A 25,398-nucleotide genomic window follows, 5' to 3' on the forward strand; every position below is an offset into this window, starting at 1 on the left:
TTTCCCGTCGGAGCTGGGGAGAGCAGGAGAGGCAGCCGAGGGCAGGCCGGCACCCTGTCTTCTGTCTTGGACTGGAAGAGGAGGCCGAGGAGTGAGTGATGTGTGGGCGCCCGGGCAGTCCTTACCTTGGGCCTGGCTGGGGCAGGAAAGGCAGTGGGAGCCGTGGGCAGGTGCCGGGGCAGGGCCTGCAGCCTGTAGGAACTCCAAGGGTCGTGGCTGGCCATCGGCACTCAGGGGCGTCTCCCTCAGTGAGGAAGTCAGGGGACAGCCAAGGAATCTGTGGGGAGAGGGAACCTCAGGGCCTGGACTCCGAGCAGAGCTTTGTACCCGATGGGGTGGGTGCTAGGATTTTCTATTGCTGAGGGTCTCAAATACGGGGGTTAGTCCATATCCTAGCAGCTTAGGGCTGAGTCTCCAGATCTCGCGCTTAAGAGGGCAGCAGCTGTGCCAGTTACGGGGTCAGGACTCCCACCTGCCCACATAGCCACAGGCCCTACCTAAGCGGGCCGGCGGTGCCGGGCACTCTCTCAACAGTGGGCACAGCTGGGAAGCCCACAGGTCTGGCTGGGAGCTCCAGGCTTAGACTGTGGGCTGCAGAGCAAAGGGAGAAAAGTGGTCAGCGCTGGCCCCGGTGGTAGGCCTCTGCAGCCAGCAGCCTCCCTGCGTGTTCGTGTCTACCCCCAAATCCCTCTGTGGAAATCCTAATACCAAGGGGATGGCACGGGGAGGTGATTAGGTGATGAGGGTGGAGCCCTTACAAAAACCCCAGAGAACCACCCGGCCCCTCCCACCAAGTGAGGACACAGTGAGAGGGCACCACTCACGACCCAGAAGACGACTCTTACCAGACCCCCAATCTGGTGGCGCCTTGATGGACTTCCCAGTCTCTAGAACTGTAAGAAATAAATGTTACCCACCCAGTCTGTGATAGTTTTGTTAAAAGCAGCCCAAACAGACCGATGTGCCTGCTACAGGAGGGCTGTGTTACGCACCGAGCCTTGCCCATGTGGTGCGCAGTGCGGGCCCAGCACTCGGGCAGGTCCCCAGCGCACCCCTGCCTCCTAGAAGGCTGAGTGCAGACGGGCTAAGAGAGGCTCAGTCTGGAGAAGATCCTGAAGACACTCAAGATCCCCTTGGGATTCTGGAAGGACAGACTCAGCTCCCAGGGGACCAGAGACCATGTGAGGAAGTGAGCCAGGAACCCCGAGAGACTGGGAGGAACAGGAAGAGACTCCCACCCAGGTCTCGCAGCAGCCTGAGGACATGACCTGAATATCACTGTCTCTGGGTGGAGCCTATCTGATCACATTGACAAGAGACTTCTGGGGCAGAGGTGCTCTCCAGGCATCCTTCCTGATACAACTGGGTTTGGCCACTGTCCACAAGATACCCCAAGGGCAGTGCATTCAGAGCTTTTTGAGGAGTGGAAGGTTAGAGAAGGTCCCAGGGTCACAGAACAAAGCCTTAGGAGCGTGCAGGGAAGTCAGAGAGGCAGATTCCAAAGGGGGCAGAACAGGGCCAGGAGGCAACCAGGGGGGCAAGCCCGGCCCTCCCTCTGGTACTAATTAGCGCTGTGATCTTTGGCAAGTGGGTTACCCGTACTGGGCCCTAAACTTTCTGAGAAGACACTAAGTCCCACTTAACCTCTCAGGCTAGAGAGGTACTAGATGTGGCACTTCGGAGGATGCGTGAAACAGCAGTTGGGGGCCAGGGACTCAGTGCCCCAAGTCCCTCCCCAGGTGCCCCTGGTGCTTACCGGCCGCGCTGCTCAGGGCTCGATGCCAGCTCTCAGCTTGCCCTTCCGAAGGTGCCGCACACAGGGTCTCCACCCCGCTGCTCAGCCTGCCATCCACAGAGCCGGCGGTCAAAACTCTTGGCTTCCCACACCCGTGGGCCCCTGCGCCTCCAGCCCCCTGCTGCTCTTGGGAGGCCATGCTGGCTGGGTCAGGTCGTGTTCTGGGGCCACAGTCTCCCTCCCCACCTGGCCCTCACCTTAAGGAGAAAGCATGTTTCCTGCCGTGCTGGTTCGCCGGCCTCTCACGCTGGGCTCCTCCGAGGTCAAGGGTGGCCACTGGGGCCATATCCTGAGAAGAGATGAGAGGGGTCACCAGTGCCATGTCCGTTCTTCCCCGTGGGCCTGTCCTCTGCCTCCCCCCCCCCCCGCATTCCACTACCCAGTACCTCCGCTGCCGTCCTCTTGGCCCAGAAGAGGCTCAGGGAGCTGCTCCCCAGGCTCCCGTGGCAGCCATCCCAGGGGCTCGAGCAGGGCTGTAGAGAGAAGGCAGGGAGGCTGCACCGGCTGGGCGTGGAGGGGAGGCTGCAGCCCATCCTCACGATTGCTTGTCTCCAGAGACTCCCAGGCCAAGTCCATGGGGAAGAGGGAGCCAGGGAAGGATGTGCCAGGAAACCAGCAAGAGGAGGAAGAGGCGCCCCCGCCACACCGGGCTGGGGGCAGCAGCTGTGAGGCAGCTTAAGAATGAAACTGTCCTGGGGCGCCGGGCTGGCTCAGTCAGTAGGGTGTGAGACACCCCCCTCCCCCGATCTCGGGCTTGAGTTTGAGCCCCACGCTGGGTGTAGAGATTACTTAAATAATAAAAAGGAATGAAATGGTCTTAAGAATGGGGGGGAGGGGATTATCCACCATCACGTCAGGATGCCAGGCCCTGATGGCCCCTCTGAGCCCTCTGGTTCTGTGGGGGAGAGCAGCCTGGAGAAGGAGCCTCCTCCTGCCTACCTGCCTCCCTGCAGGCGGGAGCGGCTGCCGGGGCTCCAAAAACCCCTCCGCGGTGGGGGCACCCTTTGCATCCTGAAGGGGCAAGATGGGACCCAGGAAACATCCAGCAACAGAGGACAGGCCCCCTCTGAAAGGTGGGCTAGGAATCCACCCCTCTCTGACCACTTCATTCCTGAGGACTCTCGGCTCCTCTGCCCAGTGCCCACCCCCCTGGGGCTCAGTGCTGGGTCCAGGGTCTGGGCCTCACCCCCACGGCCCCGGCCCCACTGGGCTCCTGCTGCCGGGCTGCAGGCTCCAGAGAGACAATGGTGGCAGGGGGTATGTGCGGCCCGACGGGGACACCTGGCTGCAGGTCCCTTGTCTCAGCCAGCTGTACTCCGGGCCCCCGGCTTCCGAAGGGTCTCTGCTGGAGGACGGTGAGTGCATGGCCAGCACCCCCGGGGCTCAGCCCTGGCCCCTGCTGCGGCAGCTTCTGTTCCGCCTTGGAGAGGGGAGTAAGGTGAGCCAGGTCAGGGCTCCATGCCCCAGCCTCTCCTCCCCGAATGCCCCTTGAGAGCAGCCCTGTCTTCTCATGGGTCTTCATCTCTTCCCGCTTCAGCTTGCTTAGGAGACTTGCCCGTCATCCTAGTTCACAGTGGGGCTCCAGCCTACCTGAAGGGGGGTTGGTGACGGGGCCCTGCAGCAGGCCAGGCAAAAAACAGGGTTTTCCCAAGGGGTCGGAGGTGGGCTCAGTGCCCTGGGGTGGCTCCCTGCTCAGACTGCTCCCACCCCAGCCCTCAGGCCCCTTGTTGCGGGCGTACCCTCGCCCAGCCTCCTCTCTCCTCTGCCTTCCTCTGCAGTTGGGCAAACTTCTCTTCCTGGGCTGTCAGCAACTTCTCGAAGTCCTGGTGTCTGCAGAGCAGCAACTCCACATCGGACGCAGTGTGCTGGGGAGAAGCCAGCCGGGGTGAGGCCCAGCTCCAAGGGGTGCCGAGAGCCACCGCCCCCACCGCCGGTCCACAACCTGGTTTAACGGGTCAGGGAGCCAAGGGACCGCAGGTCCCACCCTTGGCCGCGGCTGCCCTTCAGTGCGGCTGGCTCATGGTTGGGGGGCCTGAGCTCACCCCACAGCTGGGGTCGAGCAGTAGAGCCTCCCGGGAGGTCAGCCAGGCCTCGGCCCGGTCCAGCTCCTGCCGCAGCTTCTGCAGGCCCCAGTTCTCCTCGCAGCGCTCTTGGCGTAGGGCGCAGGCCTCTGTGAGTGCCTGCAGCCGCCCTTCTAGCTCCTGCAGACACCCTGTCACCTGGTGGGAAGGGGTGCTATGCGTCAGACGCTCGAGCAGAAGCACCGCGGCAGGGCGGGGCCGGAGTGCCCAGCGGAGGGGTCCGGGCAGGGCCCAGACCCTCCCCCTCCCTTCTCTGCTTCTCTCTCTGCTCCTTGCGGGCCTTCTCCTGAGGGGTTCGCTTTCTGCTAGGGGCTCCAAGGCCTTGGGAAGCTGGGCTCCATCCCCTTTGTGCTCATACCTCCGGGGACAGGAAGTGGTCGCTGTCTACCAACTGCTGCCCTTCCCGCCGCACGTCCTGCACTCGAAGGCAGTGCTCCCTGATTTCTTGCCCCAGCTCCGCGTGCTGCACCAGAAGCCGCTCGGCCCCCACCACGTCCCCGGCCAGCTCCCCGGAAGAAACCAGAGCTTGCTTCTCCTGAGCCCAAGCTCTGGGGGTAGGGAGACAAAGCTGCTGTCAGGGCTGGGAGAGCGGCCTCAGGAAGCAGGGCATGAGGTGTGCCGGGGGAAGGGGAGTCCGGCTCCCCGAAGAGCTGCGGTGACCCCCCCTCCCCACCCCGCGGGGGCAGAGCTGAGCCAATACCAGGGCGGGATGCCACCTACAGCAGTTCCCGACAGTGGCCAAGGAAGGCCTGGCCCCGGGCTGCGTGCTCCAGCTGCTGGCCCCGCTCCCGGGCCTTCTCATCCAGGGTGGCCCAGGCCTCCTCCAGCCTGGCCAGCTGCTGGAACAGGCCCTCCCGGGCCACGGGGTGTAGCTGGCCCAGTCGGCAGGCCTCCATCCGCACCCGGGCCACCTCCTTCTCCACAGCTGCCAGGTCCCACTGCCACCAGAATACCCGATCAGGCCTCACGCCCCACAACCTGATGCACGCCCCTCATTCTGGGAGCACCTGGTCCTCTCTGGGTGGCTCCTGTTTCCCAGAATTTCCCAAGCCAACTCCCACTCTGTTCCGCAACCTGGGCAAGCACTGCCGGGCTAGGAGGGCCTTCCTTTCTCCCCTCTGGGGGCCCTACCCCCCACCTGCAGGGAGACTGGGCGGCACTCTCACCTCCAGGCACCTGTGCTGTTGCTGCAAGGTCTGCACTGAGGACGAGCTGTGGTCACAGATGTCTCTCACCATCAGGGTGGACTTCTCTTGCATCCAGCCCTGGAGCTCAGCCGCTGCCTGCTCAAAGCCACGGACCTCCCGGGCTGTGGCCAGGCTCTGGGAGAGGGGGGAGGGCCTGCTCTGGGTTGAGCTCATTCTTAGGGTCCTTTCTCCCTGGAGACATGGCCTCGTGGACCACCTCCTTTTAAATAACAAGGACCACAGGGCTCAGTGACTCATTCATGACCACCAGGTACAGAGAATGTCCTAGATGTGGCAGGTGCTCAATGAGTGTATGATGTTACTGGTGAGGGGGTAAGGCCTCGGGGGGGCCTTCTGTGACAAGAGGGCCTTTGGTGTACAAATCACGAGAAAGGCAGAAATGGAGGCTCTGAGGCAGCGGGGGATGGGTCCACGTGAGGGAGGAGTTTGGTTTCTGGGAGGACTGGCTAGGAGGGCAGGGCCTGCTCAGGAGGCTGCCCAGGCTGTCGGGGGCTTGGGGAGCAGCCCGCTTTTATAGGAACCAGCAGCTACGGCTGAGAACACAGGTCGGGGAGCAACATGGAGCCCATCCACGCAGGGCATGGAGGTTCGAAGAGGGAGGGGGCGCAGTGAAGGAGCCAGTTAAGTACGTGTGGTTGAGGAGAGATCAACCCGGTGTGTATCTTCAAACCTGAGGCCTGTGTTTAGGGGGGTTTCGAGGGGCTTGGAAGCTGGCCAGACCTGCCTTCTGTTTCTCCCTGGAGGTGTGAACTGCCGGCCGGAAAGCAAACTGGTGGAGAGGGCTGGGGTGGGGTAGAGGTGCAAGATTTCGAGAGTCCCCATCTGCTTAGTGCTGGGAATCAGCGGCAGCCGCCTCTGTCTGCACACGAATACCCACCCATGCTTATACTCACACACTCGCACGCTCACCCTGGTGGGCCTGCTCATCCCTGACCCAGGCAGAAGGCATGGATGCTCCTGCCCCGTGGCTGCCCCTGGCCCGGCCTGGGCGCACTTACCTGGCTGCGGGCTTTTATTGCCCCGTCCAGCCTCTCCCAAGCGGCCTCGATGCGACTCCTCTGCGCCTGAATCCTGGGAGAGTACCTAGGGGTCGTCCGTTCCAGGGAGGCCGCCAGCTCCCTCAGGGCCTGCACCTTGGCCTGCCCCAGGCTCTGAACTTCCTCTCTGAAAGCATCAAACTTCTCTTCTAGCACCTGTGGGGACAGAGGACCAGGGAGGGTCACACCGGAGGTGGTGTCCAGCAGCTCTTGCAGCTCGCGAAGGGCCTGGCAGCATCTGGTAGTCCCCTCATCCGTACTGGACGGGGCGGGAGCGGACGTCCCCCGGCTCTGGCTCTAGCACCATGGGGATCCGCCCAGAGCCCACCTTCTTCCCTTCAGCTCACGCCCTTGCCTCCCTCTCGCCCAAAGGCACACACACCTCCCTTGCCCTGGCTCAGCCTCCATCCACTCTGCCCCCGGCTTGCTCGGGAGAGACTCACCTTGACGGCCTCCAGGTCCCGCCCGAGGTCCTGGGACTCAGCCGTGGCCACCCTGCTGGCCAGCCAGGTTTCGAGGAGCAGGGCCTCCCGTTCCAACTGGTGGCACTGCAGCTGTTCCCGCAGGCCTTGCCCCCGGCCTTCCACCCTCTGCAGCAGCCCTAAATGGGCCGCCCTCAGCGCCCGCATCCGGTCCAGCGCCCTGGTGCCGTGGCAAGGAAGACAACCCCGCTGAAGCCCTTCTTCTCTAGGCCGGAGCGGCCTCACTTGCCTCGGAAGGGAGAGCCCTCCCTGCGCCTCCCTGCGTGCGCCTGGCTCCCACCCACCTTTCTGGGTTCTGCCTGCTCTCCAGGAGGGCCGCCATCTGCTGCAGCCTCTCAATTCGCGTGCTGAATGCCTCTAGGTCTCTCCTGGTGGCCTCCAGCCCCCGCAGAAAGGCGCGCGTGGCCTCGGCACTCTGGCCCACATCCTTGATGTCCAGGGCACAGCCCCGTTCTTCCAGCCAGGACTCTGCCTCCAGGAGCTGGGGTGGCAGAGAGGAGAGTCCTCCCTGGATGATGGCCTCTAGGGCTCCCAGCTTGGGAGTGCACGGCCTTGAGGTTTGGAGCCGTGGTTTGCACCCTGGCTGCACACTGGAAGTGCCGAGAGTTTTGACGCTCCCTGTGCCTGGCCCTCACCCCTAAAGAGTCTGATCTGGTCTGGAATGGAATGGGAGTATCCGCATTTCTTAAAGGTTCCAGGTCATTCTGATGGAAAGCAATGACGGAGAACCACCGGTTTAGAAGAAACAACACAACAAAAGAACAGCGAACCCAGGGAAGGGCCCGTGCTCTGGGTGCCACGCAGAAGGAAGAGGTCAGGGGCGGGGTGGGGGGGGGGGCAGAAGGCCACTTACTGGAGGGAACAGGAGACGCACAGAGAGCCTAGGCCCCGCTTACACTCTGGGTTTCCTCGCGCCCAGCCCCCGCCCTTCCGCCTCAGCCCCTCACCTCCGTCAGGAACTGCTGGGCCTCCTGAGCCTGCTGTAGCTGCAGCCGCCTCTGCGTGGCCTCTGCCCGCAGGCAGCCCACGGCGCTCTCCAGCTGCTGCACCCGGGCGGCCACGGCGCCGGCTGCAAAGTGCCCGGCCTGCACCAGCTTGCGTCCCGCAGCCACCACGGCCTGGGTCAGAGCCTCGTGGCTACTCAGCTCGCTCTCCAGGTTCTGCAGAGTCGGAGGAAGACTTTCCTCAGGGGACCCCAGCGTCATGCAGAAAGCCTTACAGGATCCCACGGATTTGCTCCCGGAGGAGTTCTCTGTCCTTATGGCCAACGAAGAACCCAGGGTGCCCCCCAAGCCCCCCCCCCCCCAGAGGCGCAGAGCTCCCAGCATCACTGGCTGACTGAGGCTTGTGCTCTATCTGAGGTTCGGGGTATGGGCGGGGGAGACCACACCTGGTGTTTCTCCTGCAGGTGTCGCACGGTGCTCAGGCTCTGCCCGCAGTCCTGGGCCGTAGCCAGAGGCAGCTTCTCCTGCACCCACGCCATCTCTTCATCAACATCCCTGAAGAACTGCAAGAGCAGGCTCCGGGCCTCCAGGGCGGCTCTGCGCCCCTGCAGGGGCTCCTGCAGGCTCTCAAACCTGCAACGGTGGAGGGTGGAGACAGGGCAGGCAGGGACCATGGCCGTCAGTATTGGGGCCAGACAGTGACCCAGCGCTCACCCACTCAGTGCCCCCCACCGTGGGGGTAGGGGACAGCCCAGAGGAGACAAGCTGGAGGGCAGGGAGGAAGGGGGCAGCTCCTGCAGGCACAGGGGCAGCTCTACCTCCGAAGCAGCTGCTGGGCCTGGTCTTCCACGTCTTGGTTGAGGCAGCGGCCTTCCCCTGTAAGGACCCGGGCCTGGTCCAGCAGCCACCGTGCCCGCCTGGCCCGCCCATCCACGGCGGCCTCCAGCTCCCCCTGTGCCCGCAGGAGCTCATCCAGCCCAGGCTGGTCCGGGTCCCCGATGGGGGCACTCAGCTCAACCTCCACAGGCTCCAGCCAGCTCTCTAGTTCCTCCACACTCCGCCGGAGATGCAGGGCCTGGGGCAGAATGGGAGGTGGGCACAGGGGGGAGAGGCCTAGCGCCCCCTCCAGCTGCTCCGTGGCGCACAGAGCCCACCTTGCAAGCCTCTTGCAGAGCGGCTGCCTCCCTCTGGCTCTTGGCCCGCATCTCGTCCCAGAGCTCTCCCAGCTCCCGCAGCTGCTCCCGGATGCTCTCTGAGGCCGGGTGGCCCTCCTGCAGCAGCCTCTGCCCCTCCTACGGCCACACGGGGCACACCGCAGGGACTTAGGACTGCTGGTGCCAGGGGGCCTGTGCTGGCCCCACCCACCAGCCTGCGTGCTCGCTGTGTGTCCCTGGGCAAATTCTTGAACCTCTCAGAGCTCATTTTCCTTATCCATAGAATGGAGAGAACAACGGAGATAAAACATCAAACATTTTTAGCAGGACGCTTTATACTAGATGGAGCCAGCCTGGGGCCAGGACCCACCCTTTGTAGGTGGGAGAGGGTAAATTTAAAAGACGCTGCACTTTGGCTTGTTTACCCACAGGACTGCTCACTGTGGCCTTCTCCGTCCCCTAATGTCTTTCGTAGCTGGCTTTAAAAACTATCCCGTCAAAACATGATCTTTAGGATTCTTGAAAAGGCACTATTTTTTGGAGAGGGTGCCCCAGGAAAGCTACTGTTTCTCGCTACCCTTGGGTGCTTAGCATGATGCCTGTCTACAGAAAGCACTCGATGAATGTCGGCCATCTGTGACTCTGGATCAGAGCCCTCGCCAGGGCTCTGCGGGGTCTCTCCATGCTCTCTGGCCTGCAGGACCTTCCCACGACCCTCAGGGCCTCACCATCTGCAGCCTTTGCTGGTGGTGGACGCTTGCGTCTAGCTCAGCCTGGAGACTCTGCTGCTTCCACAAGTGGGCCTGCAGCACAGCGGGGTCCCTCCAGCCCTCTTCCAGGGCCACCGACTTCTTCTCCCTCAGCCATGTGGCCACCTGCACATACGCGGAGGACCAGGTTCGGCTGCCTCGGGCTCTCCCCTTCCCCCAAACCTCTGGGCTGCTCCAAGGAAGGGGGGCCTCTCCCCGGAGCAGCTCCTTCCCCACCACAACCACTACCCACCCCCCAACCCAAGGGGAACCTCAGAGGAATCCTGCAGGAAAGTCTGCAGCTGCCGGAGCTCCTCCAGCTGGCGGCGACGGGTGCCGGCTCGCTCTACCAGTGCCTCTTTCCTGCCAGAAGGAGGGTGTCATGGGCCCTCAGGTCCCCTCCCCGGACCTGGAGCTGCTCCAGGGCTGTGTGCGCATGCCCTCCCCACGGCCACGGCCACGGCCCTTCTCCTGGACCAGGACGCCTGGAGTCTGGGGTTCCCTTTGAAATGGAGAGACCTTCTACTCCCCCTCTTCACTAAGTTCTCATCCCCAGTACTTCACAGTGTGACTGTATTTGAAGACAGAGTTCTAAAGAATTAAGTTAAAATGAGCTCCTCAGGATGCCCCCTAACCCGCGACGTCACACACACAGGGACAACACAGGTGTCACACACACAGGGACAACCCTGCGAAGCGAGAGGAGGATGGCTGTCTGCAAGCCAAGGAGAGGGGCCTCAGGACAGACCCCCCCCCCCCCCCCCCGCCCCAGCCAACGTCTGGATGGAGGACTTCGGGCCTCCAGCGCTGAGAGGAAACACGTCTCTGGCATTGAAGCCGCCCGTCTGTGGGATTTTGTCGCGGCCGCCCTAGCCAACTAGTACAGTGTCTAAACCGCTGTTTGGATCACGCACTGCTATTAGGAAGAACTGTGAACGGGTCCCCACCCAAATGTGTATGTATTTGTGTGTGTGTGTCTACTGATTTATATATGTGCGTACCTCTCTCTGTACCAATGTATCAAATACATTGCCATATGCACAGCAAAAATAATTAGGCATGTGATCTAAAAAATAAATAGGGACAAATGTCTAACGCTGCCAGCATCCGTAGAGTCTCCACACCGGTGTTGAGTGGAAACTCTTGTCTCCCGCTGCTGGGGCTACCAGAGGGTGTGTGTGGGGGGGTGGAGATGGAGCGAGGCTTGATGAAATGTGTACCCCTCCCCCTGCAGAGGATGCCAGAAGCCCAAAGGGAGGGGTCAGGGTGGCATTGTCCCGGCGGGCAGTCAGGCCTGCCAGAAACCACCTAAGGTGATTGGGGGTCACGAGAGGAGGGTGCTGACAGAGGCCAGCAAAGCAACATTTGTCGTCAATCAAAGACCTCCCGGTAGCCAGGTGGCGTCCCACATGCAAGGAGTAGGAGTGAACGGCCCAGCCCTACCCCTGCTGGAGTGTCTGCACGCGGACTGACAAGCACTGAGGATGCCAGTGGGCTCTCTGGGAAAGAGACAGACACCCGTCAGTCTGAGATCTGGCTTTTGGCCAAATCTGCCTTGCTCTAAAAGTCTGAGAAGCTGGATGAGGTGGCTGAACCAGATGGGCTTTTATGAGGACAAAAAGCAGAGCCTGGCGTCTCATAAGCTGTGCCAGGTTCATTTAAACGAGCATGAGAAATGTGCCAACCTGCCCGAGTGGCGGGCACCATGCTGAGACATCAAGGGTACCTTCTCAACCCTCCCCACTACCCTAAGAGGCAGGCATTGTTACCCCCCCCCCACGCCGCCCTGTAGACCCAAGACTCTGTGAGGCATTTCCCCTTAGTCCCACCATGAGGGGGCAGCACAGAAACTCAGGACACCGTGGCCCTGCAGGCCCAGGCCACTTAGCCACTGTGCTTCCATGAGGTCGCCCCTCCTTCAGTTTCCTGGGACACGCTACTTGGTAAAACTCCCTTTTATCTCCCCGGGTGGCCACATGCTAGGCTGGGCAGGAGTGCTGGGGCCTTGGCATTCACCTCAGCCCCTGGAAAAGGCTGGCGATCTTGGCCCTCCTACCCATGGCCCAGAGCCAGACATACCTCAGGAGCATGGCCTGGCACCGACCCAGGGCACCCTGGGCCTCAGGGTGCCCACTCCGGTGCAGGCTGCGGGCCGCGGCCTCCAGCGCCCTGATCTTTTCAGCCTGAGCCTCCAGGCCCCGCTCCAGCACCTTGTGCTTCTGCAGGAGGGTCTCCACAGTGGCCAAAGAGTCCTGGCGGGAGCAGGGAAGCCGCTACTGTCCACAGGGCTGCCCCTCCCATCCCAAGCTGCCTGCTCACCGACGGCCATGCCACCCACTGCTCACCCACATGGCGAGTGCTCTACCCGAACACATCCCCCTGATTTCTCAAGGCTGCATCTGGCTTTAGGGCAGTGATCCTTAACCAGGGAAGGTACTGGGGATAAGGGTCAGTGTCAGATTCTTCAGGGCAGGTGGAGCTTTTACACCTAACAGAAACAACCCCCGCTCTGCACTCCGGTAAGACTGTCAGCACAGGACAAGCTAGCCCCCGAGTTTTCTGAGGTCTCCCCTGAGTCAGGCTTGACTGCCACAGGGGTTGAGACAGTGGCCGGAAGAACAAACCTCAGTGGAGGGAAGTGAGGAGGGCAGAGGTGAGAAGTTGTGGGAAGGAGGCAAGAGTGGGCCAAAGGGCCTGCACTCACCCTCTAAGCTCCCAGGACATTCCCTGTGGGGCCGAGCCCCAGGTGCACAAACACTGCAAACATGGACGGGTGAAGACTTCGATGACTGATGTGGTAGAGGCTGGGGGGCACCCCCTTGGCCTGGGGAGCTCAGGCAGCACTGGTCGCTGCTTTGGTAAAACCTGTGTTGGCACCTACCTCCGGACCCTCGCTAGCGGGGCAGGCCTCCTGGCTGCAGAGCCAACTTTCCATCTGCTCCATAGAACGCAGAACCAGCTGTCAAGAAAGGAAAAGGCAAGAGGAAGTGAGCAGAGGGTCCTGTTGCTGGAGGTGGAGTGGCCCTGTTGGTGCCCCGAGGAGAAATCAGGGACCAAGACCCTGGCTCAAAAGAACGAGCACACGGTCAGCAGGCTTACTGCGGGCGAGCTGAGCGCTGGGCGGTGGGCAAGCCCATGGAACAGCGGCCTCTCTGGGCTTGGTTTTGACCAGGGGACGGTGGGGTTAGGTGGGGGCAGGATGGAGGCTGCCTACCTGGAGCTCCAAGGCCTGCTGCAGCTGGAGCTGGTGCTTCTGCCAGGCCCCTTCCAGGCTGCTCAGCTCCTGGTCTAAATCAGCCAGGGCCCGGCGGAGGTCAGGGGTAGATGGGCGGCCGGCTGCAAGCAGTCGCTGCCCAGTGCTTCGGGCCAGGCCGATGCTGTCTGTCCGGGAGTCCAGCTCGGCCTGTCGCAAGACTGGCCTCAGATCCCCGAGGCTGGGGCTCCCTCCGTGCGAGAGAGGAGGCACGAGGCAGGAACACAGCGGAGTGGGTGGGATGCAAGAGGAGAAAGGCAGAGGCAGGTGAGGGAGAAAGGACCCAAGAGAAAGATGGGATCACCGGTCGGGACAAGGCAGAGAAGAGGTGAGGTCGCAGGGTCCCGGCCCTCACCTTGAGCTCCTGGTGCTCCTCCAGCCTGCGCCGGGCCTCAGCAGGGCTGCGCGGGGCGCTCCGGCCCTCCATCTCTGCCCGCAGCCCCCGGGCCCAGCCCACCAAGTGCTGCAGCATGGCCTGCAGTTTCTGAGCTTCGTGTAAGGCATCCAGTGACTCCCCCCTGCCCACAGGTTCATCAGCTAGCTGCGGGGCCTCTGAGCCCCTCTTTCCCTCACACCCACACCACTGCTCTCCATCCCCGAGTCCCCTTAGCCAGAGAAGGGCCCATGGGCTGGGAATTCATAGGGGGACAGTACCAATGGTGATTTGAAGGACAGACAAAGGCTCTCAGGGGAGACCAGGGTTAAGGGGAAGGGGAGAGACAGAGAAGCTACGGAGACTAAGTCTGTGAGGAAACAGGCCCAGGGGTTCGTACCGCTTCTGGGCCCCCCTCCAGAGCTGCCACCAACTGTCCGTCACCTCCCGCTGCTTGCGGCTGAGGCTGTGGGCTGTCCCGGGGCTTCTCTGGCAGACGCGGCCCACCGCCCGCTCTAGGGACTGTGGGAAAAGCCAGGCTCAGGGGCTGCAGTGAGGGGAGCCCCGGCTGCAGGAGGCCCCCAGCCTCCGGGTGGGTGTACTGCTGAACGCAGTCTGCCAGCTCCCGGGGTCTCGAAGCCCTCCTGCCCTGTGTGCCCGAGCCGCATCCCACAGAGGAGGACACACCTCCACCCGGGCCTGGAGGAGGCCCATTTCTTGCCCCAGCTCCTTGTGTTTCCAGATCAGCCTCTGCACGCTCTCCAGATCCTTCCCATAGTCCGGGGCCTGGACCAGGGCGGCCTGGGAAGGAAGGCAACGTTACTGGCTTCGCCTTTGCCCCCGCTTCCCCCTCACTGCAGAGGGGTCACCGGCCACGGGGTTTCTGTGTGAGAAGCAAGTACCCCACCTGATCCCCTTCCCCGTGCCCTCCGCTGACCACAGGCCCCCTCCTTCAGTGAAGGAGGACGATTCCCAGGAGAGACCAGGGGATGGATTTCCTTCTGACCCAGTCATCTCTGGGTGGTGCCTCCACACACCGTGTCTCCTCGGTCTCTCCTTCCCTTGGGGGGAAACCGAGCATGGACAGCCAGCCAGGCCCGGCCGGCTCGGGCAGGGAGCACAGAGGAGTAAGGAGACTGAGGCACACCCAGAACAGGGCACCATCTGTGTCACACGGGACTTCTTGGCGGCGGCAGACAACTTCTTCACAACCCCCCCCCGCCCGCCCCGCCAGCGTGTAGCCCACGTTTCTCTGTGGTTGCCGGTGCGCTCCGGGGCAATGCTCCTGCGGGCTCTGGGCTTGCTCAGGGACATCAGAGGGAAGAGTGTGAGGGGGAGCTGTGCTCTGGCCTCTTGATCCACAGTGTTTCTAGAAGCCAGGTGGGCCAGCCTCCAAGCCTGTAATGGGTCTTCTGGGGCCCAGAGTTGATATCCCGAGAGCCCCTGGCAGACCCCTCTCCCTAGCCCTGAAGGACCCCTAGCAGCATCGACCGTCAGTACCCCAGCTGAAGAGGAGAGGGGAGCCAGGACGGGACACCCAGGAAACTCTGGGTGAGTGCACCCCCTGGCTGCCAGGTCTTTCGCTGCTTACCTTCTCCCCTATCCACGCAGCCAGGTCATCCAGCTCTCGGGACAACGTATGTATCTCCAGGGCCCCTTCCAGCTGCAGCTGGTACCAGAGTAGGTTGCCATGGAAACTCTCCCATCTGGCAAGGAGGGTGTAAGGCTGAGTCGGAGGTGGCCCTCCAGCCCCCTCTCCTGGCCCCACTGCCTCCCACCCCGGGACTGGCCTGCTATTCAGCTGCTGTCGCCGCTGGTGGATGGTTCTGACTTGCTCAGGGTCCAGGTTCTCGAGCTTCAGGGACAAGTCATTGACGCTCCTGACGTGGGTGTCATTCACTGTGTCCTGAGAGGGGGAGGGGAGCGGGGGGAAGGGTGAGGGCAGCGGCAACACCCACCCCGAGCAGTCACAGCACGTGGGGGGTCTGCCCGGGCCCCGAGAGAGGGTGAGGGGCAGCGTGTTGGGGGATCGGAGGCAGCCGCACCCCCGGCTGGGCTGGGCGCAGCGAGCTAGATGCCCCAGCGTGTCTGAGCCTAGGAAACACGCTCCTCGGTCAGAACGATGATTAACAGAAGCTTTAAAGTTAAATTGCTCAGGAAAGCAATTGGTAAGAAAGCAAGAGTAAGAACTGAGATTAAGAATTGATAAAAGCAAAGCAAATGGTGAGCTTGGGTCTCCTGGTGTCGGAGTGTCTGCACCCCTACGAGTCCTGGGCTGGGGCTGCTTAGTGAGAGGGGCTTACGGGCCCATGGGGCGGGGGTCCCCGGCAGTGGGAGGGAGTACAGGGGTCCTGCCCCCAGTAAGAGCAGCTTGTACCGGTGGAGCAGCTTAAAATTCCCAAAGTGCTTCTGAGGAAGGGTCTCGTACAAGCTGGGCAGGGAAGGGGGTTTCACTCCTCGTACAGACGCCAGAGCAGAGTCAGAGGCCACCATGGCTGATGTGTGGCCGAGCCGGGATCCCAGCCCCGCTCCTTGAGCCTCTGTGGCTCTCCTTCTACCGCAGCGCCTGGGCCCGAGGCTGTGAATTCCACTAGCAAAGGGGAGCTGGGGGCGAGCACTGCGGCCTTTTTACAAACTGTAGGTACTGGCACCGGAGGGAGGACGGGAGCGTGTTTGGTCTCTAACACCTGACTATAACTACATTTGTCCTATTTCTTTCATCTGGAGCACATAAGAGAAAGAGATTTTGGGGGTGCGTGTGGGGGTGTGGTGAGGAGGGGCCAAGAGGCTGAACAGGGGTTATGGGTAGTTGCAGTTTACCACTCCATCCATTCTTTTTTAAAATTTTGAAATCGTTACAGATCCACAGGAAATTGCAAAAGTAGCATGGAGAAGCCCCACGTACCCTCCCCCCAGGTCTCCCTGAGGGTAAAATCTTATATAACCGGGGTACAAAGTGGAAACCAGGAAACGGACATTATAACTACGAACTCGACTACGGGCTTTATTCGGAGTGTGTGTTTCTGCATGCGCGCATCTGTGTGTGGGGGGTACGGTTCTCTGCAGTTTTATCACAGGTATAAACTCATGTAGCCACCACCTCACGTCCCTGCTCCCTTACCTAAGAGGCAGGCGTTAACCCCATTTTAAAGACGGAGAAAGTACGGCTTGGTGAGATGAGGGGGCCTGCCTGAGCACATGCAGGTAGTAAGCACGGAGCTGTGGCTGGAGCCCTCCCCTGACCCATGCTGGGTCACTACTCTGAGCGATATGTCCCCCGTGGGGACATGGTGACTGACCTCTCCCCCACAGGGCCCCCTTACCCGGGCCCAGACTCCTGGGAGCTTGCGGAGCTGCCTGCGGAGCTGCAGACAGTGCTCAAGGTCCTGGCCCAGGTCGCCCAGGTTCACCATCGCCTCCTGTGGAGGCCGAGGGGTGAGGGTCTGGGGGCAGTGCTCTGAGCCCCAGCACCAGGGCATCCAGGCCCCAGAGCGGTGTTGGGGCAGGGGGAGGCTTTGGGAACTTCCTGCTGGGGCTCCCGCCTGTCAGGGAGCTGGGGAGCTGCAGGCCCGTCCTTGCCCCCATCTCTCAGCCCAGCAGCCCCACCCCAGCTCTGCCCCGGCCCGGCTGCCTCTCACCCTTTCCTGGATCCAGGCATCTGCAAGGTCAGCTCTCCGCAGAAACTCCAGGAAGTTCCATCTGTCCTCCAGGTCCTGGCCCTGGAGAGCCACCGCCTGCCTCAGCTTCCGCCAGTGTTCCTGCAGCACCTGCAGCCTCCGGGAGACCTCTCCTGCCCGAGGGTGGCTCTGAGCCAGGAGAGCCTCGCCCTCCTGGGAGATAGGACACCCGGAGATCTTGCCTGTCGTCCAGCTCCCTACCTGAGACCTTTCCCCTTGGCCACCCGAGAGCCCACACTTTGGGATAGGACTGGGGCCGAGGGCCTGGCTGTTACCTTGGTGACAGAGGTTATGAACGTCTCGTGGGCCTGGACCTCAGCCTCGAAGGCCTGGTGTTTTCCCAAGAGCCTCAACTTATCTTTCAGGTCCCCAGGAGGGACTGGCTCTTTCAGCTGCTGGATTCGCTCCTCGATCCAGTCCTGGGCCTGGTGGGGGTGGGGACATGAATCCCGTGATGCCGGGGCTGCTCCAGTCCACAGAGATGTCCCACACGCTCACTCTCAGCTGTGCCCGGGGGGTGGACTGCTGGCCCCCAGGGCTGGACGAGGCAGTGCCGGGTAGATGCAATCCAGTGCTTCTAGCCCAGCCGGCCCCCAGCCACAGGGAAGGGCTGGGCAGGGCCTCTGGAGGGGAGGCTGGCCTGCTCCCAGGCCTAGATACTTGGCTCCCTCCCTCTGCCTCCCTGCCTCTCTCTGGCCTAGCCTTCACAGGCTCAGGAAGCAACAAGGTCTCTGCTCACAGTGTCTTTGAATCAAATGTTCTGGGTCCCAGCAAGGCCTCTGGGAAAGCCACTGAACCTTCCAGACTTCAGTGTCCTCATTACAGGGATGTGGTGAGACCTGAAGGAGCCTGTGAAGGTGAAGGTCATCTGTGCACTATAAAATGTGGCCCAAGCGGAAGGCACAGGGCTGGGGGTGGCCCTCTGACCTGGGTCACGGCCCTGGTGAAGCCAGTCATCAGCAGAGAGGCGTGCAAGGCTTGTCCCCGGCTCTCTGCCAGGTCCTTCACTCGAGCCCGATGCACTAGCACTGTGCGGAGCCGATCCTGCACGTGGGGGCCCCCAAGTGTCTTCGCCTGCTCACACAGAGCTGCCTCCTGCGGGGCAGGGTCGGGGGCTCAGTCTACTCTTCTCCCACGCTGGGAGGCTGGCCCATAGGGAAGCCCTTCCCTCAGCCTGCCACGGCCCAGGGCTGGCTGGTCCTCCCAGCAAGCCAGAACCAAACCCACAGCCCCCCCATGACCACGTCTTGTGGAGCCAAATGGCTCTGGTGTCCCCGCAGTGTGGCTCTCGTCTTGAGCCATACATCTCACTCTGCTCAGTCAGCCCCAACTAGGCACCCCATTCCCATAGGCTGTCCCCGTACAGCAACATCACCTGTGGGTCACCAAGCACTCTAGGTCCCCTATTCAGAACTCTCCAAAGTTTCTAGACTCCGCCCTCTCCCCCCCCAGCCCCAATTTCTGAGCATGCCCAGTTCCCTCTGAGCCTCTTACTTTCTCATCTTGGGCAGTCAGAACTTTCTGGAAAGTCTCGTGTTTGCGGATCAACTGCTCTACCTCTTCCACTGAGTTCCCCAGGGCACCGGTTTTCAGGGAGACCTGGATCAGCCCACGGAGAAGTCAAAGAGGCCATCAGGGACTGTCCAGACAGCTGGGCCTCCCCACCCCCATTTGCAGCCATATGCGCTGAGGCAGGGCCCAGCCTCCCATCGGGGAAAAAGCTGGAGTTCCAGGAAGCTAGGAAGAGAGCAGGGGGGAGAGGAGAAAGGGAGAAGGGGGAGCACGGGGAGCATGAATTGTGGGGCGAGGGGGACCTGCCTCCTGGGCTGTGAGGATCTCGTCCAGGTGGCCACACTTTCTGAGGAAGAGCTGCTCCCGGTGCATGGCCTGCAGTTTCTCTTCCTTCTGCTCCCAGGCCTGGAACACCTGGTCCCGCTCATCCTGTAGGGCTCGCAGCCCGTCCTGGACCTGGGGACGGGCACGTGGGGAGCCCGCACTGGCAAGAGCCGCATGGACAAGATGGAGGCCGATCCTGAGGGAAGCCCCTGACGAGAGGCCAGTGGGGCGCAGCGGGGCAGGGCGTGGGGTGATCGGGCTCAGACGAGGTCAGGGCAGGCTGGGGGTGGGTACCGGAAAAAGGGGCCCACCTCCTTGCTGGGTGTCCCTACAGCCAGAAGCGCCTGCTGGCCCAGCTGGGAGGCCATCTGGTGCAGCTCCTCCCGGGCCTCCAGCTCTGCCCGGAGCTGCCGGTGGGCGCTGAGCAGCATTAGAAGGCCACTGCTGGGCTCCTGGGAGTTCTCCTCTCCCTGCAGCTCCTGCCCCACGGCGGCCACCCAGGAGGTGTAGTCCTGCACCTGGGTCCCCAGGAGACGGAGGGAGAGAGCTGGGTGAGGGCTGGGCTGGGCGGCAGAGAGCCAGGTTCTGAGGCCCAACTACAGCCTGCCCACGTCCGCTCGCACAGCCGAGTAGCTGTCCCAGGTCAGAGCCTCCGCTGGGGCTCACGGGACCTTTTGTCACCGGGTTCCTCTGTCATCCAAACTAATCCTTCCAGGTCCACTAAATGTCCACATTTGCCGGCCTCGTCACCCTCACCGAGACTCCTCACCTTTTGCTTTTGGTGCCCCTCCTGCTTAGAAGCTTCTTCTCCTCCCTTCCACGTCTTCCCAGCTCACCTGCTCTTCAAGGGCCAAGGCCTTGTTTGCCTCACGTAAGGCTTCCCGGACACTATGACACCTCACTGCTCACCTTGTCCTCGGGATTTCTACTTTAATACTTACAAACTGTCTTCTGATTTGTGTTCACAGTGTTCGAGCTGGAGGGGCCTCTGATCCTTGTCCAAACACCTCATTACAGAGGTGAAGCAAGGTCAATGGCACAGTGTGTATGAAGGAGGTACTCACAAACAGAGGGTGACAACTAAGGCTCCATGCCTTGCTCAAGCTCATGCTACTATAAAGTAGCTGAGGAAGATCCCTCAACTCAAGCCCACGTGCTCAGTGCTCTGACTGGCCAGACAGACATCCAGACGTACCCACATTCCTCTAACTCATGTCCACACTGGGTTTCCCTCCAGAGCAGGAGGGCCTCAGGAGTAGGCGCACATACATGGTAACACGCACACGCACACGCCCAAGAGGAAGGAGCCCCCACCGCTCTGTGGAAACGGGCCAGGAGGCATGCCCGCTCCAGCTGGGTCCTGCGCTGCACTGAGCGTAGCTTCAGGGCCTCCCAGGCCTGCACCAGAGTCTGCTGCCTCTGCCGCACGGCACGGGCCTGGGGCCCCGGCCCCAGCTTCTGTACTGCGCTCGCAGCCTCTAGCAGTTCCTGCAGCTGGGGGCAGGTGGAGTATAGGGAGGGAAGGGTCATGTCCTCCTAGAGGCTGAAGGGCCTGCCCATCCCACAGAACCCCCCTCGAGCCATGCCCCGCCATGCACAGTAGGCCCAGTTAGAGGCCCTGCGGGAGTGTGGGAAACCCAGAGGAAGAGATGGACAGGCCTGAGGGGGCCTGTAGGGGCCCGGGTGGGAGAGGCAGCCAGACCAGCTCACCTGCCGCCCAGTGCCCACGAGCTCATGCTCCAGCTCCTCGTGTCTCCTCAGCTGGGCCTCCAGCCCACGCAGGTCTGCGGCCACCTCACTGGGGAGGCTTGTGGCTTTCTCCTGAGGAGAGGGGATGGCCAAGGCCATCAGCAATAGAGGGTGGGGCACCAAACCGGGGGTGGATCCACTCCTAGAAAGAACCCCCTTCCTCCCCTCGGACTCGTACCTGGACCTGCATGAGGGCTTCCAACAGATCTCTGTGTACTCTGAGGGTGACCTCAGCGTCTTGGAGCAGGTGGCCTTGGGCCTGGGTCAGCTCCCACAGCTCCGACCAGGCAGCCCTGTCCCCGGGGAATGTGGAAGACCAACGGGAGGTGAGCCATTGGTGCAGCATCTCATTCCACCCTTGGCTAGTCTTGTCAGCCCTCCTCCTCTCTGGGCTGCATCCAGGACTGGCCCAAAGCTCCCCTTCTGAACTGCCTTTCCTGCCTCAGGGTCTGCCTGGAGCCTTTCCAGCTTCACCATGAACTCAGTCCTTTGCCGCTATCATGCTCAGCCCCTGATTTCTATGCTTTGTGGTCCTTCTTCCGTCTTGTGTATTCCAGTCTCAAATGTCAATCAGATTATGAATGTTCAAGGGCAGAAGTCACATCTTTTCTCCATTCCTCAGGTACTCAGCCAACTCTCACGGAGCTTCTAGGGCTTCCATCAGGCCAGGCTCCATGCCAGGGGTCATGGACAAGTCAGGCCTGGCCTCAGAGCCTGCAGGCTGGGCTTGGGGCCGGGAGGGACCCACGCCAGCTGGGTGGCAGCTAGGCAGTTCCTTCCCTGAGTCCCGGGAGCCAGGGGTTTGGAAAACTGTCCCTGGGGGTCCAGGCAGGACTCCCTGACCTGCACACCCAGCTCTGCCTCCCTTCTAGGCCACGGTCACCAGGGCCTGGCTCAGCCTCCCTGGGACCCGTGCCCTCTCTAGAATCCTTGCGGGCAGGCAGAGCCAGTGTGGCCCTCAGAGCAGCCTACCCTCTCTTAACACCCAGGAGCTGCCTGCACCGCTTGCTCCCCCAAACCTGCACCCCCAGCCTAGCCCACTGGGCACTCACTGCAGGTCCTGCTGCCTCTGCCGGGCATCGGGGGCGGCCCTGTGCCCGAGCTCCAGCAGGTTCTCTACCAGCGTCAGGCAGGCTGCCACCCGCCGGCCGCCCAGCTCCACGTGGTGCTGAAACCTTGCAAACTTGGTGCGGAGGTGCTGAGGAGAAGAGGGGAGTGGGTGATGGAGCGGCCCCCTCGCTGGTGAGGCTGCAGGCGCCTCCTGACCATCTGGGCAATGACAGGTGGGACAGCCACGTGCCTGCACACCTCCTCAGAAGGCCTGTCCTCGCCAGTGCTCCCAATTCCCACAGCCCTGCAGGCCGGCCTGCTGCCCCCAGCCTTCCACTGGAGGGTGTCCTCCCAGCCCCAGCCCTTCTCACCAGGATGTGTGCATGGTCTTCTCCGAGGCTCTCCGCTGGCCCGGCCACCGGCTTCTGGCTAGCCAGCCAGCTCCGCAGCTCCTCGGCCTCCCCCATGAACTCGTGCAGCTTCAGAGTCCCCTCCAGCTCCCGGCCCCTGGGGGGACAGCCCGTGGTCCCCACCTGCACACTCTCCTGGGGACAGCTGGCCCAGCGGACGGGGGGGGGGGGACCCGAAGGAGCTTATTCGTGGTCTCTGCGCAAGCCTGTGGCTCTGGATTCGGGGAGAAGTAAAACCAAGAGGGCCAGTGCAGGGCAGTGGGTGCATATGCAGGGAAGAAACGAGAGCTGGGGGCTGAGCTCCTGCCCAGCGGGCCTTGTTGTGGACTTGATGGAAGGAGGTGACACCCAGCAAGGACTCCTCTGACACATCTCTGTGGGCCTGGGGCCATGGTTTCCTTCCAACTCAGGGTCACAGTATGGGAACAGTCAACCGTGGCTAGGCCCCCCTATACCGAGAGCGGGTGCAGTGGCCCTTACCGTGTGGCTGCCCACTCCTGCAGCGCTTGCAGCTGCTCCCGGAGCCTCTCCCGGACCGCGGCCAGTGGCTCTGTGGCCCCGGGGCCAGCGAGCTTTTGCGCCCTCTGGTCAAGCTTCTCCAGGGAGCTCCAATAGAGAGCCAGTTCCTGCTGCAGGGCCTGCCAGAACACGTGCATGCAGGCCAGGCGCAGACTGGGTGGCTCCTTCATCTGCCCACCCATCCATTCAGCCATGGATCCTCAGACCCATCCATCTACCCACCTACCCACCATTCATCCCCAACCCAACTCTCCAGCCATGTACCCATCACCTGCCTCCCCGATACTGATGGAGTTCCTACTGTTCCATAAAAGTGAGGACATAGGAGTGCCCTCAGAGGGCTCATTGTTTAGCAAGGGGGGGTAAGTGAGGCCAAGAAGGGGGGGGCATGGGAGGCACTGTACTAGATCCCAACAATAGACAGCGGCAGCCGGGGTTCACGGAGTTGCCCGGGATGTCTGGGACACCGAAGCGCCACAAGGGCATGGCTCTAGGCACGCCCTGTAGGAGTGGCTGAGAAACCCATGCCCAGGCAAGAGGACGCTACAGTGCCAGCCGGAACCAGGGCTGCTGTGGGGTCCAGGGCTGTGGGGTCCTGAGAGTCCGAGTCCAGGAAGGAGGAGGGTGCTCCAGGCCTCCCTCCCTTTAACCAGGGGGATGCTTGCTGGGGGAGGTAGGTTTCAGGAGGGCACTGGGTTAACTCAAAGGACGACATTCAAAGTGTGGGAGGAAGAACCCTGCGGAAGATGTGGGGAGGGCTAGAACAGGTGACCCCAAGAAGGGAGAAGGTGCTGGGGCAAGAGAGGAAGAAAGCAGAGAAATCCCGAGGCTGCAGGGGTGTAAGCTGGTCAGCGTAAACCGGTCCAAGAAGGGGGCAGGAATTCTTCAAAGGGCCGTCTCTGAAGAAGGGGAGCACTGGGGATGGGCAGGGGGCCTTGCCGGACTTGGTGGGCTGGCAGGAAAGGAGCTGGCCATATCTTCAGGAAGAAACAGCAGGGCTCTGTGCCTCTAGGAAGGAGGATGTGCCCTCTGCGAGTGTGACAGCTCTCTCCGTGGCTGCTCGTCGCCCCAGTGCAGACCGTGTGGAAGCTGCCCGGGACATGGTACCTGGTGCTTCCCAATGAGCCTGATGGTGGCTGCCTCGTCTTCACCACAGTCCTGACTGCTCACCAGGGGCTGCTTCTCCTTCACCCAGTCCTCCAGCTCCGACGCAGCCAGCACACACTGCCAGGAATGAGGCCACCTCACCCTGATGATGTCAGATGGGACCCTCCACCACCCCTCGGGGACATCATGCTAGGCTCTCCCACAGCCCACGCAGAGAGGATTCTGTGCCTATCGGGGACTAGCCAGCTCCTGGGCCAGGGTTCTCACAACTGATGCGCCCCCTGAGAGGCCCAGCTCCTGTAGACCCCACTCACAGCGTGATCCCAGGTGCTCTGCACTTCCTACCTGCTGGAGAGCGACAGCCTGCTGCAGGCACTGGGCCTGCGCCTCACACGTCTGCTCCAGCTCTGCCCAGCGGCCCTCCAGCTTCTGGCACTGCTCCAGGATGCGGGGGGTTTGGGGGTGCCCCGAGGCTGCGAGGCTTTGTCCGGAACCCAGAACCTGCTGCACCTGTCCCTGGTGGGCTTTCACCTCCGCCCAGAGCTCCTGCCACAGAACAGGATGAGAGGCTGTCACCTCTGGGGTTCCCTTAGTCACAGGGGGCCTGGAACAGAGCCATGGATGTGGCTCTGGGCTCCATCGGGGCAAAACTCCTGGGCAGGGAATAACTGGGGGCAGAGACTTGGAAATCGGGACACCCTGATTGGTGATATTCTAAGGTCTAGGAATGGGAGGTCAAGGATCCTGAAGGGAAAAGTGGGCCACTACCTCGTGCTTGCGGCGAAGGCTCTGGGCACCATTGGTGCATGGGGCGGAGCTGGCACTGGGCATGTGCTCAGCCACCCAAGCGAGCTCCAGGTTGCTTAGTTGGTAGAACTGATACAGCCCCACTGAGGCCTGCAGCTGTAGGTGCCGGGCAGCCAGATGTCCCTGTAGGGACTCGAACCTGGGTGGAGGCAGAAGAGATGGCGGACAGTGGGAATGGGGTGGGGGGCAAGGCCCCTCAGGGCTTTCCACAGCCCAGCCAGGGACCCATGAGGAACGAAGCAGAGGTTGGGGGAAAGCCTCATCTGACCGTGGGGAGGCAGCTGGGGAGGGCCCAGGGCCCAACCTTTCGCCCAGATGACCTGTTTGACTTCAGACTGCAGGGTACTGAGGATGCCCAGTTGGGGTCTCCGGCCTTCCTATCCCAGGAATGACCCTCCTTGTAAGGGAAGGAGATTTGGGCAACCTCAAGTCCTGTAGATGTCACTGCTGGGCTCACGGGGTGAAACCGTCCTCGTGTTCACATGGTGGGGGGTGGCACAGAGTGGGGTGAAGATGGAGCAAGCTGGTGGGTACCTCTGTAGGTACTTCTGGGTCTCTCCCACGATGGTCTGGGAAGTGAGCCCCTGGCGGGCCTGGCACACAAGGACAGCCACCTCGCCAGCCAGGGCCTGGCTCTCGCTTCCCAGTCGGCCGTGCCGCTTCTGGAGCCCCCGGCTCGAGCCCAGGTCCTGCCCCGTTTCTGCGCTCTGCAGGGCTCCCTCCAGCTGCTCCATCTTCCCCTTGGCAGCCTGGGGAGAGTGCAGGGCTTCGCGTTAGGCTCTGTAGCATAGGCTCGCAAGTTCTCGGACTCCAAGACCACACCGCCTGCAGCTTACCAGATTCCCCGAGGACCTGCTCGGGACCCCTGACCCCCCGTCGTCCACCTCCCACCCCCACCCTGAGCCTCATGAACACTCCCGTCCCTCATGCTTCTTCCTCCACAGGGATTCTGGTTGTGCTGACTGCACCCTGGGCACACAGGAGACAAATTGGCAAAACCAGGCTCCGCTTGCCATAAGCTAGAGGCCTCTAAAGACTGCAGCACTTCCCAGGGCTACTCCAGAGCTAGCAGAATAGCCCAGACTCCTCCCCACCCCCTTGCCGTCCTGCTTGTTCCCCCATGCCCCAGCCTGGCCCAGCACAGCCTCAGTCTCCCTCCCGTGCCCT

At 62.1% G+C, this 25,398-nt stretch overlaps 1 protein-coding gene across 1 annotated transcript in view; it reads right to left on the reverse strand.

The window, feature by feature from the left end:
• SPTBN5 (spectrin beta, non-erythrocytic 5) overlaps positions 1-25,398 on the reverse strand; it is a 44,633-nt gene that overhangs the window by 598 nt on the left and 18,637 nt on the right. Inside the window, exons 22-68 of the mRNA XM_073877466.1 lie at positions 24,766-24,980; positions 24,193-24,370; positions 23,770-23,970; positions 23,425-23,541; positions 22,279-22,436; positions 21,760-21,895; positions 21,391-21,536; positions 20,517-20,631; positions 20,300-20,410; positions 19,904-20,083; positions 18,901-19,107; positions 18,572-18,721; positions 18,248-18,352; positions 17,681-17,848; positions 17,029-17,178; positions 16,715-16,906; positions 16,400-16,495; positions 14,867-14,982; positions 14,668-14,782; positions 13,764-13,877; positions 13,477-13,598; positions 13,059-13,221; positions 12,665-12,853; positions 12,332-12,409; positions 11,530-11,702; positions 9,723-9,813; positions 9,430-9,576; positions 8,702-8,839; positions 8,366-8,622; positions 7,994-8,180; positions 7,551-7,763; positions 6,888-7,084; positions 6,565-6,763; positions 6,083-6,277; positions 5,043-5,198; positions 4,597-4,814; positions 4,235-4,424; positions 3,838-4,014; positions 3,535-3,660; positions 3,075-3,215; positions 2,735-2,806; positions 2,182-2,268; positions 1,993-2,084; positions 1,757-1,842; positions 846-893; positions 498-591; positions 126-277 (exon numbers count right to left, since the gene is read on the reverse strand). Coding sequence (XP_073733567.1) covers positions 126-277; positions 498-591; positions 846-893; positions 1,757-1,842; positions 1,993-2,084; positions 2,182-2,268; positions 2,735-2,806; positions 3,075-3,215; positions 3,535-3,660; positions 3,838-4,014; positions 4,235-4,424; positions 4,597-4,814; positions 5,043-5,198; positions 6,083-6,277; positions 6,565-6,763; positions 6,888-7,084; positions 7,551-7,763; positions 7,994-8,180; positions 8,366-8,622; positions 8,702-8,839; positions 9,430-9,576; positions 9,723-9,813; positions 11,530-11,702; positions 12,332-12,409; positions 12,665-12,853; positions 13,059-13,221; positions 13,477-13,598; positions 13,764-13,877; positions 14,668-14,782; positions 14,867-14,982; positions 16,400-16,495; positions 16,715-16,906; positions 17,029-17,178; positions 17,681-17,848; positions 18,248-18,352; positions 18,572-18,721; positions 18,901-19,107; positions 19,904-20,083; positions 20,300-20,410; positions 20,517-20,631; positions 21,391-21,536; positions 21,760-21,895; positions 22,279-22,436; positions 23,425-23,541; positions 23,770-23,970; positions 24,193-24,370; positions 24,766-24,980 — 6,958 coding nt within the window. The remainder of the gene's footprint in view (positions 1-125; positions 278-497; positions 592-845; positions 894-1,756; positions 1,843-1,992; positions 2,085-2,181; positions 2,269-2,734; positions 2,807-3,074; positions 3,216-3,534; positions 3,661-3,837; positions 4,015-4,234; positions 4,425-4,596; positions 4,815-5,042; positions 5,199-6,082; positions 6,278-6,564; positions 6,764-6,887; positions 7,085-7,550; positions 7,764-7,993; positions 8,181-8,365; positions 8,623-8,701; positions 8,840-9,429; positions 9,577-9,722; positions 9,814-11,529; positions 11,703-12,331; positions 12,410-12,664; positions 12,854-13,058; positions 13,222-13,476; positions 13,599-13,763; positions 13,878-14,667; positions 14,783-14,866; positions 14,983-16,399; positions 16,496-16,714; positions 16,907-17,028; positions 17,179-17,680; positions 17,849-18,247; positions 18,353-18,571; positions 18,722-18,900; positions 19,108-19,903; positions 20,084-20,299; positions 20,411-20,516; positions 20,632-21,390; positions 21,537-21,759; positions 21,896-22,278; positions 22,437-23,424; positions 23,542-23,769; positions 23,971-24,192; positions 24,371-24,765; positions 24,981-25,398) is intronic.

Source organism: Callorhinus ursinus, unplaced genomic scaffold, assembly GCF_003265705.2.
Source record: "Callorhinus ursinus isolate GAN/ISIS: 27379988/994484 unplaced genomic scaffold, GSC_fseal_2.0 scaffold25, whole genome shotgun sequence".
NCBI classification, from domain to species: Eukaryota; Metazoa; Chordata; class Mammalia; order Carnivora; family Otariidae; genus Callorhinus; species Callorhinus ursinus.